At 33.8% G+C, this 24442-nt stretch overlaps 1 protein-coding gene and 1 long non-coding RNA gene across 3 annotated transcripts in view; one reads left to right on the forward strand and one right to left on the reverse strand.

Moving 5' to 3' along the window:
• Positions 1-14515, reverse strand: part of LOC147069095 (choline-phosphate cytidylyltransferase A-like) — a 108365-nt gene extending 93850 nt beyond the window's left edge. Inside the window, exons 1-2 of one of the 2 annotated variants that reach the window (XM_085951293.1) lie at positions 14068-14515; positions 8331-8917 (exon numbers count right to left, since the gene is read on the reverse strand). In XM_085951293.1, the coding sequence (XP_085807419.1) occupies positions 8331-8537 (207 nt within the window). In that variant the 5' untranslated portion in view covers positions 8538-8917; positions 14068-14515. Of the gene's footprint in view, positions 1-8330; positions 8918-13623; positions 13922-14067 lie in introns of those variants that run through there. The other variant, XM_085951294.1, reaches the window with a different exon arrangement.
• A 500-nt stretch (positions 14516-15015) lies between these two features.
• Positions 15016-22897, forward strand: LOC147069096 (uncharacterized). Its single transcript, XR_015071251.1, has 2 exons — positions 15016-15514; positions 22632-22897. It is a non-coding gene; the product is annotated as an uncharacterized LOC147069096 (long non-coding RNA).
• Positions 22898-24442: the final 1545 nt, after the last annotated feature.

Below are 24442 nucleotides of genomic sequence, written 5' to 3' on the forward strand. Positions count from 1 at the left end.
AGTAGATGGAAGCACACAGAGTGAACTATTGATAGACCCTATCTTAAAAACTTATAAAACAACGTCCACCTAAATTCACCCTCACGTAAGTGGAATATATCAATATCCGAAGCGATTTCATTGAACATGGTTATTGCCCTCCCAATTGGCGTCACTAATGGCAGGTTAGTTCTGCACCTTGGGAGAAGAAACAACAGATGCCCTCGATTTCTAAGGTAATTATCAGAGACACACAAGCCAACACCAGCAAGAATGGCAGAGTTCACATTTACGTCGCGTATAAGTTGGAAAAAATATGTAGCTAAATAAAGATCCCTTCTAAATTTTAAGCTACAGTATGTAAGCATACCAGAGAGAAAGTCAGTCGGATAGAGCCACAGATAATATCCATACAGCCGAAAGTACCTAAAAGAGTCTCAAAAAAATCTTTTGGATTCTCTCCATCATAAGGCCCGTACTTCAACTGATGCGGGGCCCAAACGATAGACCCACCCTCAAGTCTGCTTCTACCTAAGGAGTTATAGAGAATTTTTAGTACCGTAACATCCGAAAAGACCCGGGAAGCATGCAAGACAAAGCCCAACATTTTTAGCGCCAATGTGTGTGTCAATGTCGCTAACTACTAAACACTCATCAGCATAAAAATGGTTTAGAGGGGTCCATTCTGAAAAATGTCTATTTTATTACTATTGATTTCTAAGGCGGTGGGAGAAGGCGAGGTGCCAGTGACTTCCACATTTACCCCGCCAACAACTTATAGCTTTTTGGCGCTTCAATCGAGGAATATCACACTTTTACATGTACATTCTCCATATCCAGACACCCCACACTTTTAGTCTTGCGATAAACACCTGAGAGTTATTGCGACCCGACGCATCCACAAGTGATTTCCGAATGCGCGGGCCTAGCAGTCATAATTATTGGGATCTTTAGTGTCCGTTTGTGACGCCTGCGCTTTTTTGTGTTTCAGTCATGACAATATTAAAGTAAACATCGGGTGCTCCAGATAGTTGCACCAATTTATGAGTGCCACAGGTCTTCCGGTGTCCACGGGCCTTGCTTGTCTTAGAACGCCGAGAGAAGAAGGCCCAACCCGTTCAAAAGGCTGTATCATGTATCGGTATCATGTCGATATTAATATTGTGACGTTGCAGACGTCACCTACGGGCTAATTAACAATTTTAATTAGTGGAGAGGTTTTTCTCTCGCGGGCAACACAAAATCCTGCGGTTGGTACTCCGAGCAGCCGGGTTTGGTGGTGGGGGGAATCGATGGTCGGCCGATCAATTTCTGCTCGAATCCAATTCCTTTCTGGTTGACCTTTGACACAAGAGGACGTGGGATCAGCGAGTCCCGCATGGCGGAACCGCCATGCGGCTGTAAATACGTCTCATTTTTATTTATTAATTAATTTTAAGTATTTGTTTTAATTATAACCTCACTCACATGTGGATATTTTGTTTAAGCTAGGTTAAGTTGCTGAGGACTTATTGTATTAATATCTTAGTTTGCAGACGATAGTGCGTCTTTTGTGTAACGTAAATATTCGTTTATGTATTATAATACCGTCGTTTATGAACGATGGTGGTTTGATTTCAGCGTTATACCGCCATTTTGTACTTTCGTAATTATTTGTTATTACGATATAGTACCATTGACTTTAAATTACAATGTCATATTAAATACAGTGAGGTTAAATTATCACTGTGTTTCATTTAATTTAATTGTATCCTATAATATTATGTTCTTTTACGTTCTTTTATTTCACAGAAAAGGATTTGGCGCCCAGTTCGAGTTTAGTTATCAATGCTCGCAATTAACCGCTGCAACGGTATGATAAAGACATCCATCGGATACCAATTGATTCCGATGGTCCTTTTCGTAACAGGATTGGAATTCATCAGAGAGATAGTGCGAAAACCCTGTACCCTGAGCTAGCGGTGCCTGTTATCCATATAGACTTGGATAACAGTGTTAATGGATCGTTAGATGTTGTATATAAATATTTATTTAACAATATCGTAATGTGACTTTTTAAAATTACAAAAAATATGCAATATTTTCATAAAAAACAATTAAAATTTATCTATTTAACAAAGTTTGAGGCTAAAACTACAGAACAGATCAATAAATAGAATTACGATAGGCTATTCCCCAATACACTACATTTTGACGCAGGGCTTTGAATGTGTGAGTGTCCTCTGAAAATCAACCACACATTATAGACGTGCAATAGTGTATTGCAACCTTCAAATACATCAATATTGAATGAGCATCAGTGCATAAACCGAGAGCAGTTATCCGAATGAAGGACAAGCGTATTCTCGACACAAGTTTAAGTTTATCGCATATTCTTCCACACTCGAGATCGGTTGCCTGTTACTCCACTCCCGTTAGGTATTTCAGTTCTCATTATTTCTGAGTTCCCTGTTAAATAGGTCTTGAAAATAGCATTGGTCTAATTTCACCCCAGTTCACGGAACATATTTACTATGTTATGCATTAAAAAACAGTTTGTATTAATACCCCGTTTACACGTGCATGAATTTACTGCTGACTGTAGGTAAGTATTATCGCGGCCATAGCAAAACAATGCATGTGTAAACATCATCTATTAACACCAATTGCAAGATTGCATGCATGGATTAAAAAAGTTCAGAAGCTTCTGATTTAAAAAGATAGTGGCGAACCTGCCGGTAAAAAAACAATGTACACCAAATGTACCATTTATGATGGTATATCTATAGTTGGTTAGTTTTTTAAAATTAATGTGTGCATAAACAAGAGATAAAAATACAATTAAGTTTTTTATATTTTATATGATTTTATGGCGTCGAAAAAGTATTTAATTCATTCGAATTGAATGTGAAAGTATTTGTGTAACTATCTGCAATACCACTGTAAGTAGGTACATTGCGATAACTATCATATTCTAATACTCATAGATGTCACTGTTAGTCTGTAACTGATATATTTTTTTTAAAGTATGCTTTAAACCTAGTAAGAAATCTTCGCCATTACTAAAATAGATATTATACACCAAAGAGGTTGGACGGCGTGGCGTCTTCAACCTCTTCGATATAGACGGAGCACGAAGACAGAAGGCAAAAACCACAACGCTAAAATCGATTCGTAAGGAGTAGTACAATACTATCATCAAGTATAATTTATTTAAAATAGTTGTAGGCCAATCTATTTATGTGGTACGAGAACAAGTTTAGAATAGTTGGGTTGAACGTCCGCTACAGAAAGCATGCGACATTGAAATAGTTTACTGTACCTCCGTACAAATACTGATAGATGTCTCTGTTAAAATATAGCGTAACAAGGTTATATCTTATAACACTACCAGGATTTATTTATCATGGATTAGAAGATTATCCAATTGGACATTCTTTTTGAAGATTTTTTTTTGGCAAAATGCCAAAATTAAAACAGAAGATTTACAACTACTGCACTGGTTATTTATTATTACAAGGCCAATGTTTTTTTCTTTGCAGTTTATAAAAGAAATTATTATTGACAGACAATTTATTTTGGGATATCTTTTAAAACAAAAATACCAACCTAAGAATCTGATATTATTCATCACAGAGAATAATTGGCAAATCATCTCAAAATTCCAATAATGAGATTGAAAGAAGCCCCTTGAAATATTATAATCAAGAGACAATTATTTTGTTGTTTTTTTCCTAATTAAGAGGGCGGACTTGCTCAGCGTGGGTCAAAATGGAGCTTTTTTTCTATTTTCAAAGCATGATCCTGGACATACCTTAAACGTTGTAGATAATCTATTTATATAATTTTGAAGCCTTATTATCCTTTATATTTATTTTAAACATTTGATAATGTTAACTGATTTTTTTTTTTTTTAAACGGTACATGTTCAAACACGCGCGTTAACACCATTTTACTCCCTACTTCAATTATAGTTTGTCAAGTTATGGCTACGGCCGTATGTTGTAGCTTAACCACTGGGGAATGCCAAAAGAAATGACATTAAAAAAACACTACCCTATTCTTAGATCAATAATTATTATAAAGCAATCATTATTCGTAGGATGTTTATCACACTTGAATGGTCAAAGACATAGCTTATAATTAGTATCTTTAGAATTATCTTCAAATGTGTTAATCTTGCCCATTTTTTGAATAATAAAATGCCTAATTCTTGTCAAATTTGGGATCACAGAGATTATCAATATAATTTTTTATCATAAATATTTCACTATAATAATGTCGATATAAATTATACTGATGGTTTTATAAATGCGTTTAAAAATTAATAAATGTAAAAAATCTTAACACCACTGCACATTTATGTACTGAAATATGACTATATTCTAAAACATTAGAGCGAGAGGTTTAAAAGAATACTATTTTATGTAATAAAAATACTTTATGCAGTCATCAAATGTTTAAAATAAATATAAAGGATAATAAGGCTTCAAAATTATATAAATAGATTATCTACAACGTTTAAGGTATGTCCAGGTTCATGCTTTGAAAATAGAACAAAAACTCCATTTTGACCTACGCTGAGCATGTCCCCCCTTAAGAATTCCATATGCTAGTGAAATTTCACTAATAAACACTAACTATGTATCAACACAAACAGATACTTACTTTTAAATTTGATAATTTATTGTTTTATGTCTACAATAATAGTTTTCTTCTGAATGAGTGAAGGCAAATCAAACAAAGACGCCTCCAAACCAACCCGCCTCGCTCCACACTCGGTTTAAATCGAGTGTATCACGAGGCTTTACGTTGGGTGTGAAGCATCAGCAGTTTTTTAGGCCTGGTAATATCTCAGCGCATTTACTCTATACACAAGACTACTATAGACCGCGATCGACAGCTATCGAGGGTAGCTTTTTTTTTATCAAAGTATTGGCAGTTATTGTAACAATTACAATAAGTGCTATGTTTTAACAGCACCTCTAGCGTGCTAGTGTGCTAAATTTTAGAGCGAGATAGACAGATTTGACTGTTTAGACGGCTAACTTATTGTAATTGTTACAATAAGTGCTAATACTTAGATACAAAAAATGAAAAACCACCCTCGATGGCTGCCCGGATCCCCGCTCCCAGAGGATGTGGTTTGCATCCTGCAGTTCTCCGCCACATGGACATATTGGTCGGGTGACAAGTCCAAGCTCAGAGAGCTAATTTGGTTATCTCCAACCGGCATTGTTCATTTGGGAAAAACAAATATGTGTGCCTGTAAAAATGTGGGTAAAAATTGTAATACAATCATGCACAATCATGAGCGTGCGAGTTAGCTAATCAGAAGTCCTACAAATCTGCCACTTTTGATTTTTTGATTCAGTCTCACAGGAATTTTAATGTAAAAAAGTATCCACTTCAAAAACTCAATTTATGCCAATAGAATGTTGCAAATTGATTTATGTATGGCCACTATTTCAAAAACTCTGCTGACGACAAAAATCTGTAAATCACCTCGTGTCACCATTTCTCACAAATACTTCGATATATCTAAGCAAGTCGTGTTATTTACCAAGTAGCAAACGTTATGTAAACTTTTCGCTAGATGATACTGCTTACTTCTCCAGGAAGTCTGGTATCCAGTATTAGGAACGTATCCCATATTCGGTACAGTTCCCTATTAGTTATTTGCTAATTTCATTGTGATAATGTATGCCACAGATGGCATAATTTGTAAAGCACATATGCCAGAATACAATACGGGTATGTGTCCCGTGCCGTACAATATTATCAAATGTACCCAAGGCCTGAACAAAAACGATGCATAAGTGCGAGTGAGAAAATATTCGGCACCCTTATAATCCCTGCGACACGCGCTAGAGTAAGATAAAAGGTTTATAGATGTGGGAGATGGTTTACTACGGTGTAACCGCCAAATCTTAACTTATTGCTTAACTAAGCGTCGATAACCGTTTTGCTAAAATTGCTATTTTTTGTGTTAAATATAAAGTCAGTGGTAAATATTTTTAGTTAACTAAGTAAAAAAGATGGTTCTGTGTGTTGTATTAAAATGTGGTAGCCGTACTGATAAGCAAGAAGATGGTATTACGTTTCATAGGTAAGTTGATACATGTTCGTGATAATTTATTTGTATATTACTTATATATTTTAATATCAAGTGACCTAGTGTTTCTTTAAAATAACTTAAATTATGGATATTTTTACCTAATGGTTGCATTTTGACCGCTTAAAAATACTATATAACGTAAAAAAATAGAAAAATATATTTTAATTCTGAGTGTCTAGTGCGAGCACTTTGGGCGAGCACTAGCGAAATGGTCTATGGTCTCGAACATTTGAATACGAATGCGTTCGCTCGCCCACAAACCAAACGCACGGCATGCAGCTTCATTTAGCAATGCAATGGGTGGCGTCTAGATGTATCTATAGTCTAAGAATGTACCTCTTTTTGGATAGTTAGATATTTTTAGAAGTGATATGTTAGCCTCGCAGAGATTATCAAGTGTTTTCAATTCTGATCAAGGATTTCAAGTGCTTCTGAAATTTCACTGTTAACATAAATATTGTAATCAAGTTTTCAATATGTAGTAACACCACCTCAAAGTATGCATATAGATTGTAGAAGAAGGTGGCGTACTTTTCTTCCGATACGATATACATTTTTTTGTCAATATCGGATCATGTATTATTTGCCTTGTTCGAATTCTTAAATGCCAATAATTGTCGATTACCATACATTAGAACAGGCATGGGCAAACTTTTTTGTTGAAAGGCCATATTAGGAATATAAAATTAACGGTGGGCCGCAAGTAAAATATTATCATCAAAATGGAATTTCAACATAAAAAAATAAATGATTCTCTAATAGCCAATAATTGAATGAGATGTTTATAAATTAAGGTGTTTTGTAGTTGAGATTCTTAAAACTGCTCGTAAATGGTGAAGTTTGATCGTAAAGAGTTTTTATTGATATTCATAATTGAAAATGTTTGTTCACAAGGTTGATCCAAAAATAACCCACATTTTTTGAGCAGAATCGTTAAGTTGTTGGATTTGTCCGAATTAAAAGTGTTGTAAAATTTGCAGATTTCTTCTCGACGGTGCAATTCATGTAAGTATGTATATTCAAATTTTATTTTTAAAAAGGCGTTAAAATGTATAAAAAAGTAAACTTTTTCAGAAATACAATTAAAGCTCGCGGGCCCCACAGATATGCGTAATTTTCCCAGGCCTGCGTTAGAATATGTGAAATATTATCATTATTTTCAGCATAGATTTCGTTGACTTTAGAAAAGGAGTAGAATTTTTTTTTTTTTTTATTCTTTAGTCAATTCATCCAATGTGATTACTAAGGTGATTTTTTTTTATTACCATACCAATAAAATAAATATGTAACAGTGAAACGGGGTGAGATTAGACCAATAATTCTATTTTCAAAATTTTTCATACCTAATTAACAACCGTTCCATATGGCTACATAAATTTAATATTGTATACATTAGGTATGATTATTGTTACTCAAAAAATACTGTATTTTCGTGATATCATCATTGATATTGTTCTTCCGATATGATGACCTGAGGCGTTTAATTACAAAAAGCGACAAGTCCACAATTCAAAATTTTCGGGAAACAACATTTTTATGTTTCAAGCTTCAATTATTTGTTTTAACGTGAAATTATTTATTCCGTTGTATTTTATGTCGAAATTAGAACCAAATGGCAATTTGTTTCAGCCGATAAACTCTTAAATGTAATAAATATAGGCAAAATAAAATTGGACGTAGCGCTATTTGTAGCTCACTTTTTAATTTACTCCGCATAAGGCACATAATTCCGTGGCACTGTCATGAGTTTACCAGATGCTACAGCATGGGAGACGCCCTTTTCAATATTGAACGTTCCCTTATTGGTTGACTTAAACACGCGCGAAATCAACCAAGCTTTAAATAATATGAAACACGGACTTGGCGCTTTTTGTAATAAATCGAGACTTAAAATATTTTTTTTCGTAGGGTTATGTCGCGTTTTTGGAATTTATAGATCAATACATATTGTGTAAAATTATACAAAGAATAGGTGCGTATTTTTTTCTCGATTTTGACCAAATGTGGACTTATCGCTTTTTGGAATTAGACGCCTCGACCTAATCTATTCCTATGTAAACATTTTAAAAACTGAACTAATAGCTGGTCAATATTCGTCTTCATAGAATCTATTCATAACAAGTAATAAATAAAGATTCTGGATGTCAAGGAATAGGAAACGACCAGAAAAGTCCATTCAGCTGAAAAGAAGCCATGGAAGAAGACAATCGGCATCAAGAATACACAAGATAATACATAAAACATGAGTGCTCACCACAGATCCATTTTCTTCTTCATTGTTGTGGTGGTCAATGATTAGCGGAGGCGATGGCGGCGGCGGCGCAGCTTTGGCTTTCGAAGACCCATTCCTGCTGGGTTCATGAAGCACTTTTACGGATACCACCTTATCTTCTGTTGAATCTGAAGCAGCTACTTTTAAATCACTATTTACTTCATCCATGCTAGGACGCTTCCGTGACATTCTTGTTAATCCGTTTATTTAAAACAGTTACTTTTATTGACCGGTGTGAATTTAACTTACTTTGTTATTGACTGCCGTATAATTGACTTCTCTGTTATTGATTGGCTGGAAATTAACTTACTCCGTTATTGACCAGTGCGTAACTAACCAACACTCTTATTTTGGGAAAGTTATACCTTAACAGAATTCTAGATAGGAGTAGTTTTCCTATAAATTTTAGTTTCTTAGATAGTAATAAATATTTTGAGTATAATTTTACAACAATGTTGTAAATACTTTCAAATTAACGAAAATAAATGTTTAATGTTTAATAACGGTAACTGTTAATTGGTTTCTTTGAACAATTTTCACCGGAACTGAAGAATATTGCAGTACACCATCTGTAAAAAAATAATCTGGTTTTAGACAATTGAATACGTTTACTTACATTAATTATATCGATTTTAGATTTTACAATCTAAATCAATTCAAGTACTTAACATGAAAAAATTGGAATAATAAATTCTAGATACAATACTCCACATTGTCAAAAAATAACTTGAAACATGAACCTAAATTAACATTTTAAAATGTAAAAATCCAAATGAATGAATGTCAGACCAATTTATGCAAATTAATCAACCCATTGGAGACAATTAACGGCAACTTGACACCGCTGTTGACCAAGTGATTCTGGGTCCTCAGTAAAAATGTTTTATTTTTTACTTTTAGATATTTCTTATGGCCTTAAAAATTTACCTGCATGTTTAAAAAGATATTTAAAATAATCAAATGATATAAAAGTTACAGCAGTTTTAGTAAACTAAATTTAATCTGGATGTTGGTCCACTTTTTTCTCCTTTTCTGTCCGTCTCCAATGGGTTAAGACAATTATTATTAAATTTATAAATTTAATATGCAAGTAACACATTTAATGAACACAATTCTATCAGTCGATAATAGAAACAAATGCAGCAATGTCCGAATGTCAAGTGAAATATTCAAGTTTTTTTTTGCGATATGGAGTTGTGTTTATTTACCAAATTCAGTTAAATATAGCATCAATGTTCTGTATGACAATAAAATTAATATAACTATTTAACGGAACTTGCTATTCAATGACTTTTATTAAAAAAACCACTTATACATTCCTACCTACAATGTTATATTAAGGCTACACCTCAGTTGAGGCATGGTCTAAAATGATCGTGGCTAGGCGATGCGCGGATTGAGGGTCGCGGGTGCAAATGACGCATGCTGACCGAAATATAATTTGTCATATAAATCCAACATGCGTCCATTTAATGTTCTGTTTATTGTTCTATTAGTAACAATAATAATATATTCATTGACATGTTTTCTTTTTAAAGTAAATCGGTAACGTTTTTTGTCATCTTTACACGATTTAAGAATTAATACCCCCGTCGTCATCACGAAACAAATTGACGTATTCACACCTCGACGTTCGCTCTCAGACTGCCAGCGATTCCAAAATTTCGTCGCGCCTAGAGTTGAAAATTATTTTCCGTTTCATTGAAGTATCGCCTTAGAGGGCTCACACATCAGAACTCGCCGCATGCGTCTTACGACGAATTCGTCGATGTGATGTCATCGTAAACCAAGAAACAAACGTTATCAAATGGAGCTTCGCAGATTGGCCGATGCAACTGCAACGCTCCTGCATGCGATGAATTGCGTTTGCTAGAGCCTGCATGTCGATATCAACAAATGTCGACCCCGCGCATGCGCACAGCCGCACAATTGGCCATTTCTGTCTCTGTCTCTGTCTACACTGTCATTGCTCGCTCATCGCTGGACACCACGTTTGACGTTTGTTCATACAATCAACACAATAAAAATGGCAGACGAGAGACTTTTCCTTAAATGTCTAATGTATAATGTAAATGTATTGGTACCAATACATAATAATCGCTGTTTCCGGGTCTGATGACATATTTGCGCAATGGCGTCGTCTAGCTAGAGTATATTTTGACGTTTCGGGAGATTACGCGCGAATGTCGATGTCGCTAGGCAGATGTGCGAGGTTGTAACATGCAACATTCGCCAGCGGTCTCGGAAGTTTTGATTTATGGCCGTCAGGCACACAAGGCGAGTTGTGATGTGCGAGCCGGCTTAATAAACAATCAAAACCTAAGTAGCTACTAATTGAAATAAAAAAAATCATTGGTCCAAAGATCCAAAGATTTTGGTCTATAAATAGAAGAAATCTTATACATTATTTTTGTTATGACATTTGAAATCATCAAACTCAAACTCCACAAATATTATTAATAGAGTACATAAGTGAAACGGCAAATAATTTCGAAATTTCGGCCGCGTTGCCATTCGGAGAGCAATAGTCGACCTGTTTGCACGTCAATTTGTTTTGTGATGGCTTCGGAAGAATATATTCTTAAATCGTGTTAAGATGACTAAAAAACGTTCCACATGTACTTGAAAAAGAAAACATGTCAATGAATATACTATTATTATTACGAATATAATAATGAACATAACATAAAAAGGACGCATGTTGAATTTTTATGACAAATTATATTTCGTTCGGCTGGCGTCATTTGCACAATCCGCGCTTCGCCTAGTCACAATCTTTTTAGACTATGCCTCAGCTGAGGTATAGCCTTAAGATTGCTCAGTTACCATTGTGATATTCTTACATACGCAACAGCAACCATTTTTTATGTTCATTGTGATTACGTAGTCGACTGCAGTTATACATGGTTTTACACAGGTTTTACACAATTTTTCAAGTAAATAATAATGCCAAAGTGTAGAATTATTAGCAGCTTATCAACTCATCGTGACGGATTGCCTTTTTACATGCACTTAAAATTGGCAAATAAATGTCATAGCAGCAGTGTGAAGTTCTCTGCATATGAACATGTACACGTGCATGGATTTACTGGCACCAATAGTGTGTATTTTAAACCATAGTTTCTTAGCCAGTGGTCCGCGAAGATTTTTGGGTGGGCCATAGATTTAATAAAATTTTCAAAAATAGTGTAAATATAAATATTTATTATTTTATTCCAATGTTGATGGTCCGCAAAACATTTTTTGATTTTTTTGTGGTCCGCGGATGTAAAAAGGTTAAGAAACATTGTTTAAAACTATCGCGATAATAACTGTTTACACGTAATAGTACTGACTGTCTCGCCAATCTCATTCTTCAAGCACATGCGAGACGCGTTGTTGTCATCATATGGTGCTATTTGATAGATTGTGAAAATCGATAAACATCAAAATACGCTGCGCGGTGTAGTTCATATTTTTTCCGGCAGGTTCGCCACTATTGTTCTACTGCGCATGAGCATACGTCATGCAAGTTCCAACTATTGCGTGAAAGCTTCTGAACTTTTTTGATCCATGTATGCAATCTTACAACTTGCACAATAATACGTGTTTGTATATGTATTTTCTTGTTATGGCCGCGTTGTACTGTCAGCACTAAATCCATGCACAGATAAAGCGGGTATCACGTTTAGCCAACTTAATCTTTGGACCAGTGGTCCTTTTTTGCTTCAATTTCATACATTTACAGGGCTCGATATGAACTTGAGCGCATCGGAGCACCGTTCCGGTTCGTGTAATCGGTAAAATTATCGCTCCATCTCGTGGAAAAAATAATTTGAGCGTCTGAGCTAGATAGGTGACACATCTCTGTTACAGGCGGGCTTCTCCCGGTGTGAAATAATCATTAAGTAATTACAAGCTGAAACGGCTTAATAAAACACCTAATCCGATTCCTTGCTTAACTGCTTGACTTATTCTTAGGTAAAGTCCTTCGTCCGGTATGTGAAAGTAACATGCTGGGCGAAGATGAACAATAAAACATCTGAAGGTAATAATAAAGTATGAAAGACGATGTATGCAATCGATAGTTTAAGTTCACAAATTTGTTTTATATAAAATAGGTACTAGTGTAATAAATAAAATCTTTAGGTATAAGTTTTAATAAGGAAAGTAATTATAAACATGTACCTAGTATCTAATGAAGTATGTAAGAGATGAAAGGATCGTGTTACGTAATAGAGATGTATGTAGAAAAGAAATTATTAATAAGAGTATAATTATTATAGTGTGTATAATTATCGAGAATACAAATATTGTAATTTTTGCCGCAGGTAACGTAATCCTAACATTCGTTGCGCGCCGGCGCTGAAGTCTTCCTCGTGGTTCGCCAAATCAAAAGATCATCTGATCGGATTTGGCCAATCACGGGAGTTCTTTCATGAGTCGGCGTGGGTTCGGAAGAATTTAAAAAAGAAAACCCCGTGGTAAGTTAGTTAGCGTCGAAAACTTGGTAACCGAAAGGCTCTGAGCGACGGACTTAAAAAAAAATTTATTACGAAAGAATATCTTAAAACGGTTCTAACTTTAAAAAAAAAACTATATACGCAAATAAACAGTACTGTTCGGTTATCAGGAATACAGCGGAAAACACATTTTGAAAATACCCGATATACTGGATTATTTGTTAGTCTGGGTTAGGTTAGGTTAGGTTAGGTTAGGTTAGGTTAACCTAACAAATAATCCAGTTTATCGGCTATTTTCAAAATGTGTTTTCCGCTGTATTCCTGATAACCGAACAGTACCAAATAAACTTCAATAAAATAACACAAAGGGGTATCATTTACACTACTCCTTATCCCGAGAAGACTAATAATCTTAACACCACTCCGGATGCACATAACTGAGCTAGCCGAAGAAGACGAGGTTTGTAAACTGAGAAAAGCCACGAACCCGTCCTCGTGCTTTCGGAGGTGTTATAGGGCATATTACAAAAATCTAACACACTTATTTTTATAAAATACACATAAAATTTGATAACTATGTTAATATCTTCAAAAAAATTTGAGGGCTCCGGTTCGTAAACTTTTCCATTTCGAGCGCTGTACACTTAGATCTCTATAGAAGAAGATTTAGGTAATTTTATAGTACTCCATATCGTTTTTGTGATGCACTTCCTCCTCCTACAGAATGGTTGAATCACAAAAATCACAATGACAGACAATAAATCATCAAAATTATTGAATGGTAAGGTAACCTCTCTTATCTTGGTTGTATTAAGAATTATTTTTTTAATTACTTATTTCAATCTTGACACTGAATTTGACACTGAACTTTCACCTCATGACCACTTAGCAATGAGACATGCAACCGTCTATACTATTTGTAATCAAGCCAAATGTAGGATGACAAGTTGCACAATTTGATACAGCTATGTCAATTTTTTCCCCTTGTATATATCTTCGCCGTCGATTCGAAATTCGCTGGCAATTGAATCGATCCTGAGACAATACTGATTACTGATGCCGCGTTTCATTTCGACGTGGAACAGCGATGTATTTTTGTGAACTGACATTTGAAACGCAAAAAAAAAATACTCAAGGACGCAATCCGCAGTCGAGCGATGAAATATTTATAAACACACGAAAATACGAAAGACGTCGGTACATAATCTTAAAAATAAATAAATACAATAACAGATAATACTATAATAATATATTATCAGTGTTATCAACTTACTTACCTAATTTAAGCGGTTCCAAACTATAAAAAAAAACAAATAAAATCGAATCGGTTTTAGTATGTAACCAACAAAATGATTTTTAAAAAAACCAGCTATAATTATGATTTCTTGTCACTATAATTTAAGAAATTAACACAGAAAAGTAGAAGGTTCAGTTTATTTTATTTTTATAACCTTTTGAACTGTCGATCGAAAATGATAAGATAATATAACAATATTATAATCGAGTGACGATCACATATTGATTCCGACCGGCAAAAAACATTAGTTATTTGAATTTATAAATGAACATAGATCAACTTCAAACGTGGATCGGAGAACTGAGCTTTATTCAATATTTTTCAACGGCGTTTAGCTTGATATATTAACGCAACCGTTATAAATAGGCTCATTTTATTTCACGTACGAATAAATTTGCACCGCGAGCACCTCCTAAAATTATGTCATTGACATAAGAATTAAAACTTTTAAAAATATGACTGGCTATTCACAGTGCGTCAAAATTATTAAGGGATATTTGATCACTGGTGATACTTAAAAATATTATTTTTATCCATTCATTACCAAAGAGATTGAGGAGTCCAATCTCTTTGTTCATTACATAATTACAGAAATCATGATTGTTTAGAAAAAGAAATCCTAAACTCTTTGAAAATATGGTATCAAAATTAAGTTTACATTTTCAAGGTTTATTTAATAATCATGTACCTATCCTTTATCAAAATTCTAAAATAAGAATGATTTTAAAATAAAGTTTGTCATAATTAGACACCGGACATCTGGAGTCCTTTTTTTTTTTGGGACGGACTCGAATATTACAACATTTTTTAATTAAAAAATGCATTAATAATTTATGGAACCTATGTTTTTCAGAAAAATAAGTTGTACGATGTAGTAGGTACAATGAAATATGAAATAAATGATATTGATAATATGTGCAAGAGACTTTATCGATACTTAATTATATAGAAACGCTGCCATTAGTAGATATACTATACTATTTAGAGAAATTAATGAAGCGCTTACGTATAGAGTGGAAGAATTAGTTGTTAATAGTAATATCTATAATATTTAATAATATTCCACTTTTTATATACCTATTATTGAAATCAAAGTTTAAAATTTCTACTAAACTACTTTTATTTTCACTATCAAATAACAAATCACACTTGCTCCCATAATGAGAAGGACCTGACAGCTAGTGTATTATTAAAATCGTACCAAATCTGAATGATTTCGTATATTATGTTGATACTACGAAAATATATAATATGAAAACATATTATTATATTATATGGATTTATGGATAGGTAAAATGGGGAATATCGGACCTACGTGGTTAATGAAACCCTTTAGAAAAAGTTTCGTACGAAAGATACTTCAAATCGTACTTTTGTGTTTCAAGCAAGTGGTTGGACATATTGAGATATTCAATTTTAATATATAGGTAGGTACTGATGTTGTAATGTTTTTTTTGACATTTTGATAGGCCATTTTCAAACACTTTATATTCATCATGCAAAATATGTAAGTACATGCGTTTTCTGTTAATTGCTACTCCCTAATACTATAAATTATAATATATCATAGTATTATTTCAATGAAATATATAAACCCGATATAATTATTTATTTCGGAAGTTATCAAAATGATACAATCATAATTAGTCGACATTGATACATTGTGTATATATAGTACCTAATACCATTGATAATAAATTATTTTATCAAGAAAATATTAGATATAAATAGGTATAACACAGTTGCAGTGCCTACCATTTGCCTTAACAAGTTGACCTTGGTTCTAATAGTTCATTGATTTATCCAATCTGGGAGTTCACACATGAAACTATAATTTGATGTTATAGTAATATGGTAGAAAAAACAAAAAAAACTTAACCTGCGCGTTTGTTAACTGATCTACGTATTTTCTTAAAATCCGAGATCACTTCAGTTTTGACGATTATGGATTATAGCTTAAAATTGTTTATTTGTTTTTATTTAGTGAGTAGGTATATTTCGTGATATTTCACATTAGCTGGTTCCATTGTTTACGGGAAATGACGTTTTAACGGGCTTACCTATTGAATGTATTAATAGTATGTAATATATTCATTACGGGTTTTCACAAACACTTCAGATAATCAAAATTTGTTTTTTACTTGATCCTTTACTAATAGGTAAGAAGGTTTTAACAATCTTTTATTATGTCAATGTGCATTTACGATCGGTGATGCGCATAGTGCACGAAGAAGCCAGAAGGCATAACCCGGTCGTAAATAATGACTAATAGAATACCTAGTACAAAACATAAATCAATTAGAATTTATTGATTAATATTTTTGCCACTCGTACCCGTTAGATATAGAGACCATTATACCACTTTCCTCTAGAAGGTATATAAGGTACTTTTAAACACTTTGTACATTTTGCATTTTTGTTTATTGTTATTAAATCTTAGTTGATATTATTCTTTTGACTTATTAACTTAAAAATAACAACAATCGATGAAATATAATATTCCTAAATATTATAATATGTCACATATATATAATATTGTTTAAGTATATAATATATAATTATCAAGCCTCGATAGCGAAGGCTGCGTGACTAGCAAATGCACTTACGACCTATGTAAACCTGCCGTTCATATTGTTTTAAAAGCACATTGCAAAGATTATCCTTTGCTTTGTAATTTTATTCTTGTAAATCCACGGTATTATAGATGGTTGCACTATTATATCTAAAATGTAAACATAAATTTATATACAATATTGGTATATACTACAGCTGATGATGATACATACTATCGTATGGAAAATAATTCATTTTTAAGTTGTGGACTTCTTGTACGTATCATGCGACAAAAGCAATAAAATCGTCTTCAAGTTTTTGTCATTGGTCGGGAACCTTTTTTGATACATACACCTATGTGGAATTTTAAACACAGCAAATTTTTCACAGTTTTGAAGTTACGCTATTTCTTAATGTATATAAATCAGTCATTTAATAAATAAGGACAAATATCACCAACAAGTTAGTTCAAGTAAACAATCGACTCCCACGTCCTCTATACTTAATTGACTTTTTATGCAATAATATGTACCTACCTATATTTTGTACTGTTATTCAATTGAAAATGTCCATTAGGATAAAATCGGTTGAATATCAACATTATGGAATAAATGTGGAAAAAGTACGAAAGTACATATAAAGTGTTTTAATGAAATATGTATCTAGATTCTAGGTACTAGTCGTTTTATGTGATGAATAGTTCTTTACACTTTATAATATGTAAGTATTTAAATCAAATACATAATATAATCATATATCAGATAATTACTTTTTAATAACAACATTTAAATATAATGCTAATTATGTCGAATGGCCACCTAATCGGCGCGCCTTTAGCGTACAATGAATTAAATGGGATGGCGGGACTTTTTTTAACATTACACACCTACAAACTTACCTGTAGAATTGCCAAAATGGAACTATGAATTACCATAGGACGCCATTTTGAAAATTTCATTCGAATGTCAGATTTTGTCCAGTTACTAGTCTTGATTGGGTAGTTTTCGACAATGGCTCCATTTTTTTTTGTAGTACTTATTCCATTTTTAATCAATAAATTAGGACCGGTTTCGTCCGCCTCAGAGGGACATTTTCAACTGAAGGCATAAAGGCTGAACTCATTTCCCTCTGAGGCGGACGAAACCGGTCCTAATTTATTGATTAAAAGTGGTACAAGTACTACAAAAAATTGCGTTTTATTAAATTAAACAATTATACAATGCAGTTCCACCATGAATTAACAGTTAACAAAATAAAAGATATGTAGGTACTTTTGCGATATCGGTATTGTCACTTGGTAATACTAATAGGTATCAATATGATACATTTAGAACATAAAACGGGTCAGCGGACAAAATCTTTCAATATTTGTATTTATATTAATGGTAGGTACGCAAAAGCTATTCGATATTTAATTATGAAAAACATATTCTACACGCAGTTTATAAAAATGGTTTACCATTACTTACCTGCAATAAAACAAACCATCAATTTTGTAATGCGATCTTTTTAATTGCGATTTGCGAATTTGAATTCGTTTGAAGTGGCCACACTTCGCATTATAATATTGGCAAGACGATTATTTTAATTACAATAATTATCATCGCACCTGAGCTGCCAGAAAAAACAACTGACTAATTGTAGAAATCCATACTAAGAATCATTTGGACAAAAGTCTCCTTAGGATATTGGATTCGTCCACCATTTTAATGTGTTTTTTTATGGGTTGACGGTTAAAGACTCGAAAGTCGAATTTAGTCATAATATATTATAGAAACAGAGTCATAGCAGCAAACAGGTGCTACTTACAACTCAATCAAGCAAAGTATCTTCTCTCGCCTTAAATGTTGTTAATTGTTAATATGTTGTATTTGAAACTGATTGAAATACAGTAAGCAATTAACTATCTTTGGTTGTTTTCTGTGTAACATGTGTTTCAATATATTCTATCAACAATAGTAATGCTGAAAATAGACAATAGGCTTGGTCAATTTATGCAGATTTAATAAAATGAATATTTGCTTATAATATTAAATGTAGAATATGATCAACTGACTTCGACTGTTTTATGCAGAATACAAAATCATCCATATTTTATCGCAGTAGTAACTAGAGTGGTGTGATTGTTTTCTGCAGATCACCCGAGTGTCCAGCTTGTATGATCAGCAGAATATGTCTATAGCATTTTATTTCAAGAATATTTTTTTTGCGGCTTGGCTATTTTCAGCAGAACCTAGAGAAAACCTTCTCGCATCTATATCATATCTTATTTTTTTATTTTTTGTGGACTGGCTACTTTCTGCATAACTATGTCTAATTTAGTTTTACAGCCAGGGCAATACGGGTGAAATTCGGGAATCCATGTTAACGGTCTTAACGCATTATACCTACAAGGAAATATTATAAGACGATATTCGTAATATCTTCTTTTTTCTTTTGTGGTACATTTTTAAAATGACACTTGTATTATTAAAATGGCACTCCTCATCTAGTAGTATATCAATGCATGAAACGTTCATTGAGGTGATTTATTAGTTGGTCAATAAATGGAACATAGATAGTTCTTCTGAAATACTCTTCTACTGAATCAGCTGGAACATTACACCTCAATGATTGTTTCGATGTAGTTCGCGGCTTTTTTATTTCAACATTAAAGTTTTTGGCTTTTGCACACGCTTCATCGCAATTGCCAAATTCAAACTGTGTGATGCACAATAAACAAAATTGAGGATATATGGCGGATATATGAGATTGGACACCATTAAACTTCCTGCTTATTGGTATGGTACCGTCGTAACCTTATCCATGTAAATATGACAAATCGATTCCATAATTATAGAAACTTTACAATATTTTGTCAGATAAGCTTTATTCTGTGATGAATTGAATGAATTGTTCACAAATTTTGTTGTTATTTTCATCGTCTATATATCTAATACACAAAGAAAATTGTTGCGTTATCGAAATGTCACAAGCTTCGTCGGCAAGGATTGAAAAACATTATTATTAAATTAGAGGCATAGTGGCGGTAACCGTTGAGCGTGTCATCAGCGACTGGCGGATTGGAAGTGACTAACAGCAACCATGCTGGACATGTGCGCCTAGTATGCTGAAACATTACTCAAATAATATCGGCTGTGCTACCCGCTTGGTCTAGAGCAGTGGTTCTTAACCTATTCGAAGTCACGCTGCACTTTTGATCATAAGAAAAAAAATCGGTGCACCAAAATCAAACGGTCAGAAAAAAAAGAAAAATATGAGGACATAATGATACACCCCTGTTACAGGCGGGCTTCTCCCGGTGTAAAATAATCATTTAGTAGCTCAAGTCGAAACGTAACCCTGACCTCTAGAAACGGCTTCATAAAACATCTAATCTGATTCCTTGCTCAACCACGTAAGTATTTTTTTTATTTATAAGTAAGGGCCTTCGTCCGGTGTGTGAAAATCACATATTGGGCGGAGGTGTAATTAAGATAAATTTAATTTAATTTAAAAAGTATAAATGATGATGGATGAAAGCGATAATTTTAAGACTAAATATAAGTATTTAAATATAATAAATTTTGCCGCGCATTGTGCGTGAAATCCTCGCGCGCCGGCGCCAGGGTCAGGCTCGTGATTCGCCGAATCAAAGATCACGCGATAAAATTTGGCCAATCACGAGAGTCCTTTTTGCTGGACGGCGTCGGTACGCGAAATTTAAAAAGAAAAAAAAAGGGAGTAAGCGTCCCCTTTCCGACATATACGGACCTGCGTAACTAATTGCAAAACCTAAACAGGTAAAGAAAGTGTAAAATATAAGGATTACCAAGTTACACGAGACAGACGTGGTTTTATTTAATTCCACCCTCAACCATATCGTACTTTTTTTTGTGAATCCGGGGTTCGATGGACGCCTGAGCTAGCCGCTGGAACCCCGGGGATCTCAATAACTTTTATTACAAATTAAACAGATTACATAACAGTCAAAAAAAATATTAAAGAAAAGATACCTATATACATATATGGAAAAACTGTAACTAAAATTGCCCTTAACAAAATGGAATTTATTTGGTGTGAAAGTCAATAAAATTAATGTGATACCTGAGCTTGTCGGATTTTGCAGATTTCAGAATGATTAGGCCTTCAATTCTTCACCTAAAATTATAAGACTTTCTCGTTTTTTAGTTTCTATATTAGTTACTGTTGATAAACCGAGCACAAATATGATGTTGAAAACTATAGCAAGATTTTCAGTGCCCTCATGACCTGGATATTCATCTTGGGCGGAAATCCAAAGTTCCGTTGACAAGGTGACCAATTCTTCATCTTCTCTTGGTACGAAAATTCAAAACTCGATGACGTATCAATCGTGACAAACGGATTTCGCATTTAGTCATAATTTTCTATATTTAAGGAAGGAATATAATATGCAATCTTTTCTTTCAATAAACTGAAAAGTTCTGTTATAGCGGGAATAATTCTCACGGCAATGTTTTCATTCAGTGAAGGAAATATATCTACTTTATTTTTCCCTATTATTCGATTTTTCCAAAGAGCTATTTTTTCGAAATCCTGTCAATTTGTCAGTAGATTTTAAAAAAAATCGTTTTTTCCTTGAATGCTTGTTAATGTTATTTAAGTACTTAATTAAAACTATCTGCTAAATATGCCATTTTCACACACCAATTATCATCATTCTGAAGACGTTTTACAAAATCATCCATCCTTAATTTTGGAAAAAAGATTAACAATTCATTCTTAAGTTCTATAAATTGGCATAAAATTTTACGCTTAGATAACCATCTCACTTTAGTGTGAAAAAGCAAACATTCGTACTTAGCTTCCACAGAAATGCAAAGTTTTTTAAAAATGCATGTTTTTAAAGGTCTGGATTTGATGAAATTTACCATATTTACAACTTGGTCTAGTACAGGTTTTAGTGCTGTGGTAATGTTTTCGAAACTATAGATTCCCTGTGTAAAAAAAAACAGTGCGTAGATATAATATTAGGGTTTCTTATCTTTGCGAGGGTAAAAACTCCTTTAAATGAGCCTACCATTGACGGAGCACCATCCATACAAATTCCCCATATTTTAAATTGTTCTAAATAATATGAAGAAATAGAATCAAAAACATCTTGTCATGTCGTACGCTCGGTGAGTTCTTTGCAGCATAGGTAGATATTGATTCACTATTTTGTTTTCATTTATGAAACGAAAACCTGTGAGGCCAACGGAAAACGCGTGCGATCGATTCGGCAACATCGAAATCACATTAGATCTTTCATCGGCTTTCATAATTTCACGAAGGACTTTTTCGGTTTTCACTATTTCGCGGATTTTTCTGTTTTTATCATTATTTTCGCGGTGCACCGATTAAGAACCACTGGTCTAGAGCAATAATATTTATGCCGAATTCCACCAAAAAAAATGTTTTTTGTAATTTACACCACCACCGACTGTGGTAGGCATGGCCTCAACATCATGAATCGGGCCCTTAGGCCAGAATGTTTGGCGGGCCCCCTTTCCTATCACCAGGGTTAAGGGCAATGTGATGTTCTACAGTAGCGTTCCCAAATGGTATTCTGTGGATTTATCTATATTTTTAAACAATCCCCTTGAATTATTGATTTGTCGGACCTCATATCATATTATCGATCGTTTTCATACTATGAACCACTGGTCGCGACCCCCTCTTGTGGTAGCCAAGTAGCATTCGACCCTTCGATATTGGATAATATAACCATTTTTATTTTTCTAGAAACACTAACTGTAATATAAAATGATACACGTGAATTATCATGTAGTTACGTATATTATATTTTCATCATACTACATATTTTTTCAGTCAGTTTTTTGTACCAGGGCCCCCTGCCCCCCCCCTGGTGCTGTGTATAATATATGACCCCATACCAATAGGAGAATAATTAATTATTACAACCCAAACAGATTGAACTTTGTTACAACCTTTTTTAATAATGAATCTCCAATTTTTTTGTTAAAATAGGCAGCCAAAGCAGGAATCGAAAGTACCCAACCATTAATGGACATCCTGGACATCGGTTGGAGAACGACTGGCAGGCTTAAACGTTCTCTCGATTAGACAGGTACCACACTGGACACTGGCTCACAATAGTGATAATTCTTGGGAGGCCTGCCGTGAATTGTTATTTTCCAATGAAGATAAAAAAATTACTACCTAGTCATATTTGTATATATTTTATTTTCTATTTATTACCAGAATATAAATGAGCAGCCAAGACTCAAATTTAATCTTTGTTTCAGTTACATTTGAATGTAAAGTGGATTTCTTGATTTGTTTTTTTTTATGTGAACCTAAGTACTTATATTTCAACATTTTTGGTCAATAAAAGTTGATTCAACAAAGTAAGTAGGTACCTAATGTATGACTCGGCCCAATTTAATCAGTCATGTTATTTTTTTTGACTCTTCAACAAAGCCATGAGGCCCAAGGACAGTAGTGTAGTAATAGAAGTGAAACAATCACAAACACACAGGCTTTGAGAAAATTACATACTTAAATATATCGTGACCGCGACCACCGGATGAAATGCCTGGACTATATTATGTCATTTCCTAAATTCAATTGTACCACAGCACAGCAATATTGCTCTAAAATGGTGTTTTTGGATGTACAGTACTTTCTCAGTAATCCGCCACCCCAAAAACCAAACAAGTGTCAAATTAGTGAAAGCGGCGGATTATAGTGCATACATACAAAATATGGTAAAAATTAAAACAGGTAAGTATTTCGTAAAAATAGTGTTTTTTTGTTGTTGAGAAATTAGCACTAGCAAATTACAGTTTTATTTATAGTCAAAATTAAGTATTTACTAAATTACACATATTTATAAACTAAGTTTATTAACTAAATATTAAACAGTAAATCACTTGATGCAACCAGTTGTTCAATGAGGCAGATATACTTGAATGGCTTAGGATTCCTGGCTTTCCCTATGACCAAAAGCTTCATTTTGTGTGTCCCGGTTGCATTGGAGCACATAAGTGTGATGCGGTCCTTGGGCATTTCCTCCCTGGTAAATTACTTTCTTCGCGATGAACGTACGTTTTACGAAGGAGAAGTTTCCAAAATAAACCAGTCCCATCTGCGTTGTATACTACGCGGCGGACTACTGAATTTGACAATCGAATTATAGAGCTTGATTTTGTGCTTTCAACTAGTAAAAATAACGGCGAATTATAGTAGTTATACTACTATAGAATTATAATAGTAGTAGTTAGTACCAAAAAAAATGATGCTGGAATCATGGATCCTGGAGAAATCATGGTATTCTTAAATCATTTCAATACCTATCTTATTACATCCTCCACACCAAGTTCTTAAGGCTAAGAACAGTGGCGTCCCTAGACAAAATGCCGCCCTTAGGCAAAACCAAAATGCCACCCAATTTTTTTATACAGTATTTTTATTATCCTTTCATAACTCCAATATCTGAGAAATGTGTTGTATGGATGGATACATTAGTGACAAAATATACCCACACTTAGGTACCACCAAAACATACATAAGTAATTAAATTTAGATATAAAAAGCGAATTCACCACAGTCTGAGGTTCTATTTGGTTGATATTTCTGACACATTTGGTTTGTACCGTTTATCAATACACAGATTTATTATTTTCATACGATTTTACTGAAGACACTATCATTGTACAACATGACGTAAAGAAAATAATTTTAGCTATTTATATATATACCAAATGATTCTCCTCGATTTGCCGCCCTTCTAGTAACTGCCGCCCCCAAGCGACGCTCAATCTGCCTACCCCCACGGG

Source organism: Rhyacophila brunnea, unplaced genomic scaffold (assembly GCF_057557595.1).
Source record: "Rhyacophila brunnea isolate RB1 unplaced genomic scaffold, BYU_Rbru_1.0 scaffold_24, whole genome shotgun sequence".
Taxonomy (NCBI): domain Eukaryota; kingdom Metazoa; phylum Arthropoda; class Insecta; order Trichoptera; family Rhyacophilidae; genus Rhyacophila; species Rhyacophila brunnea.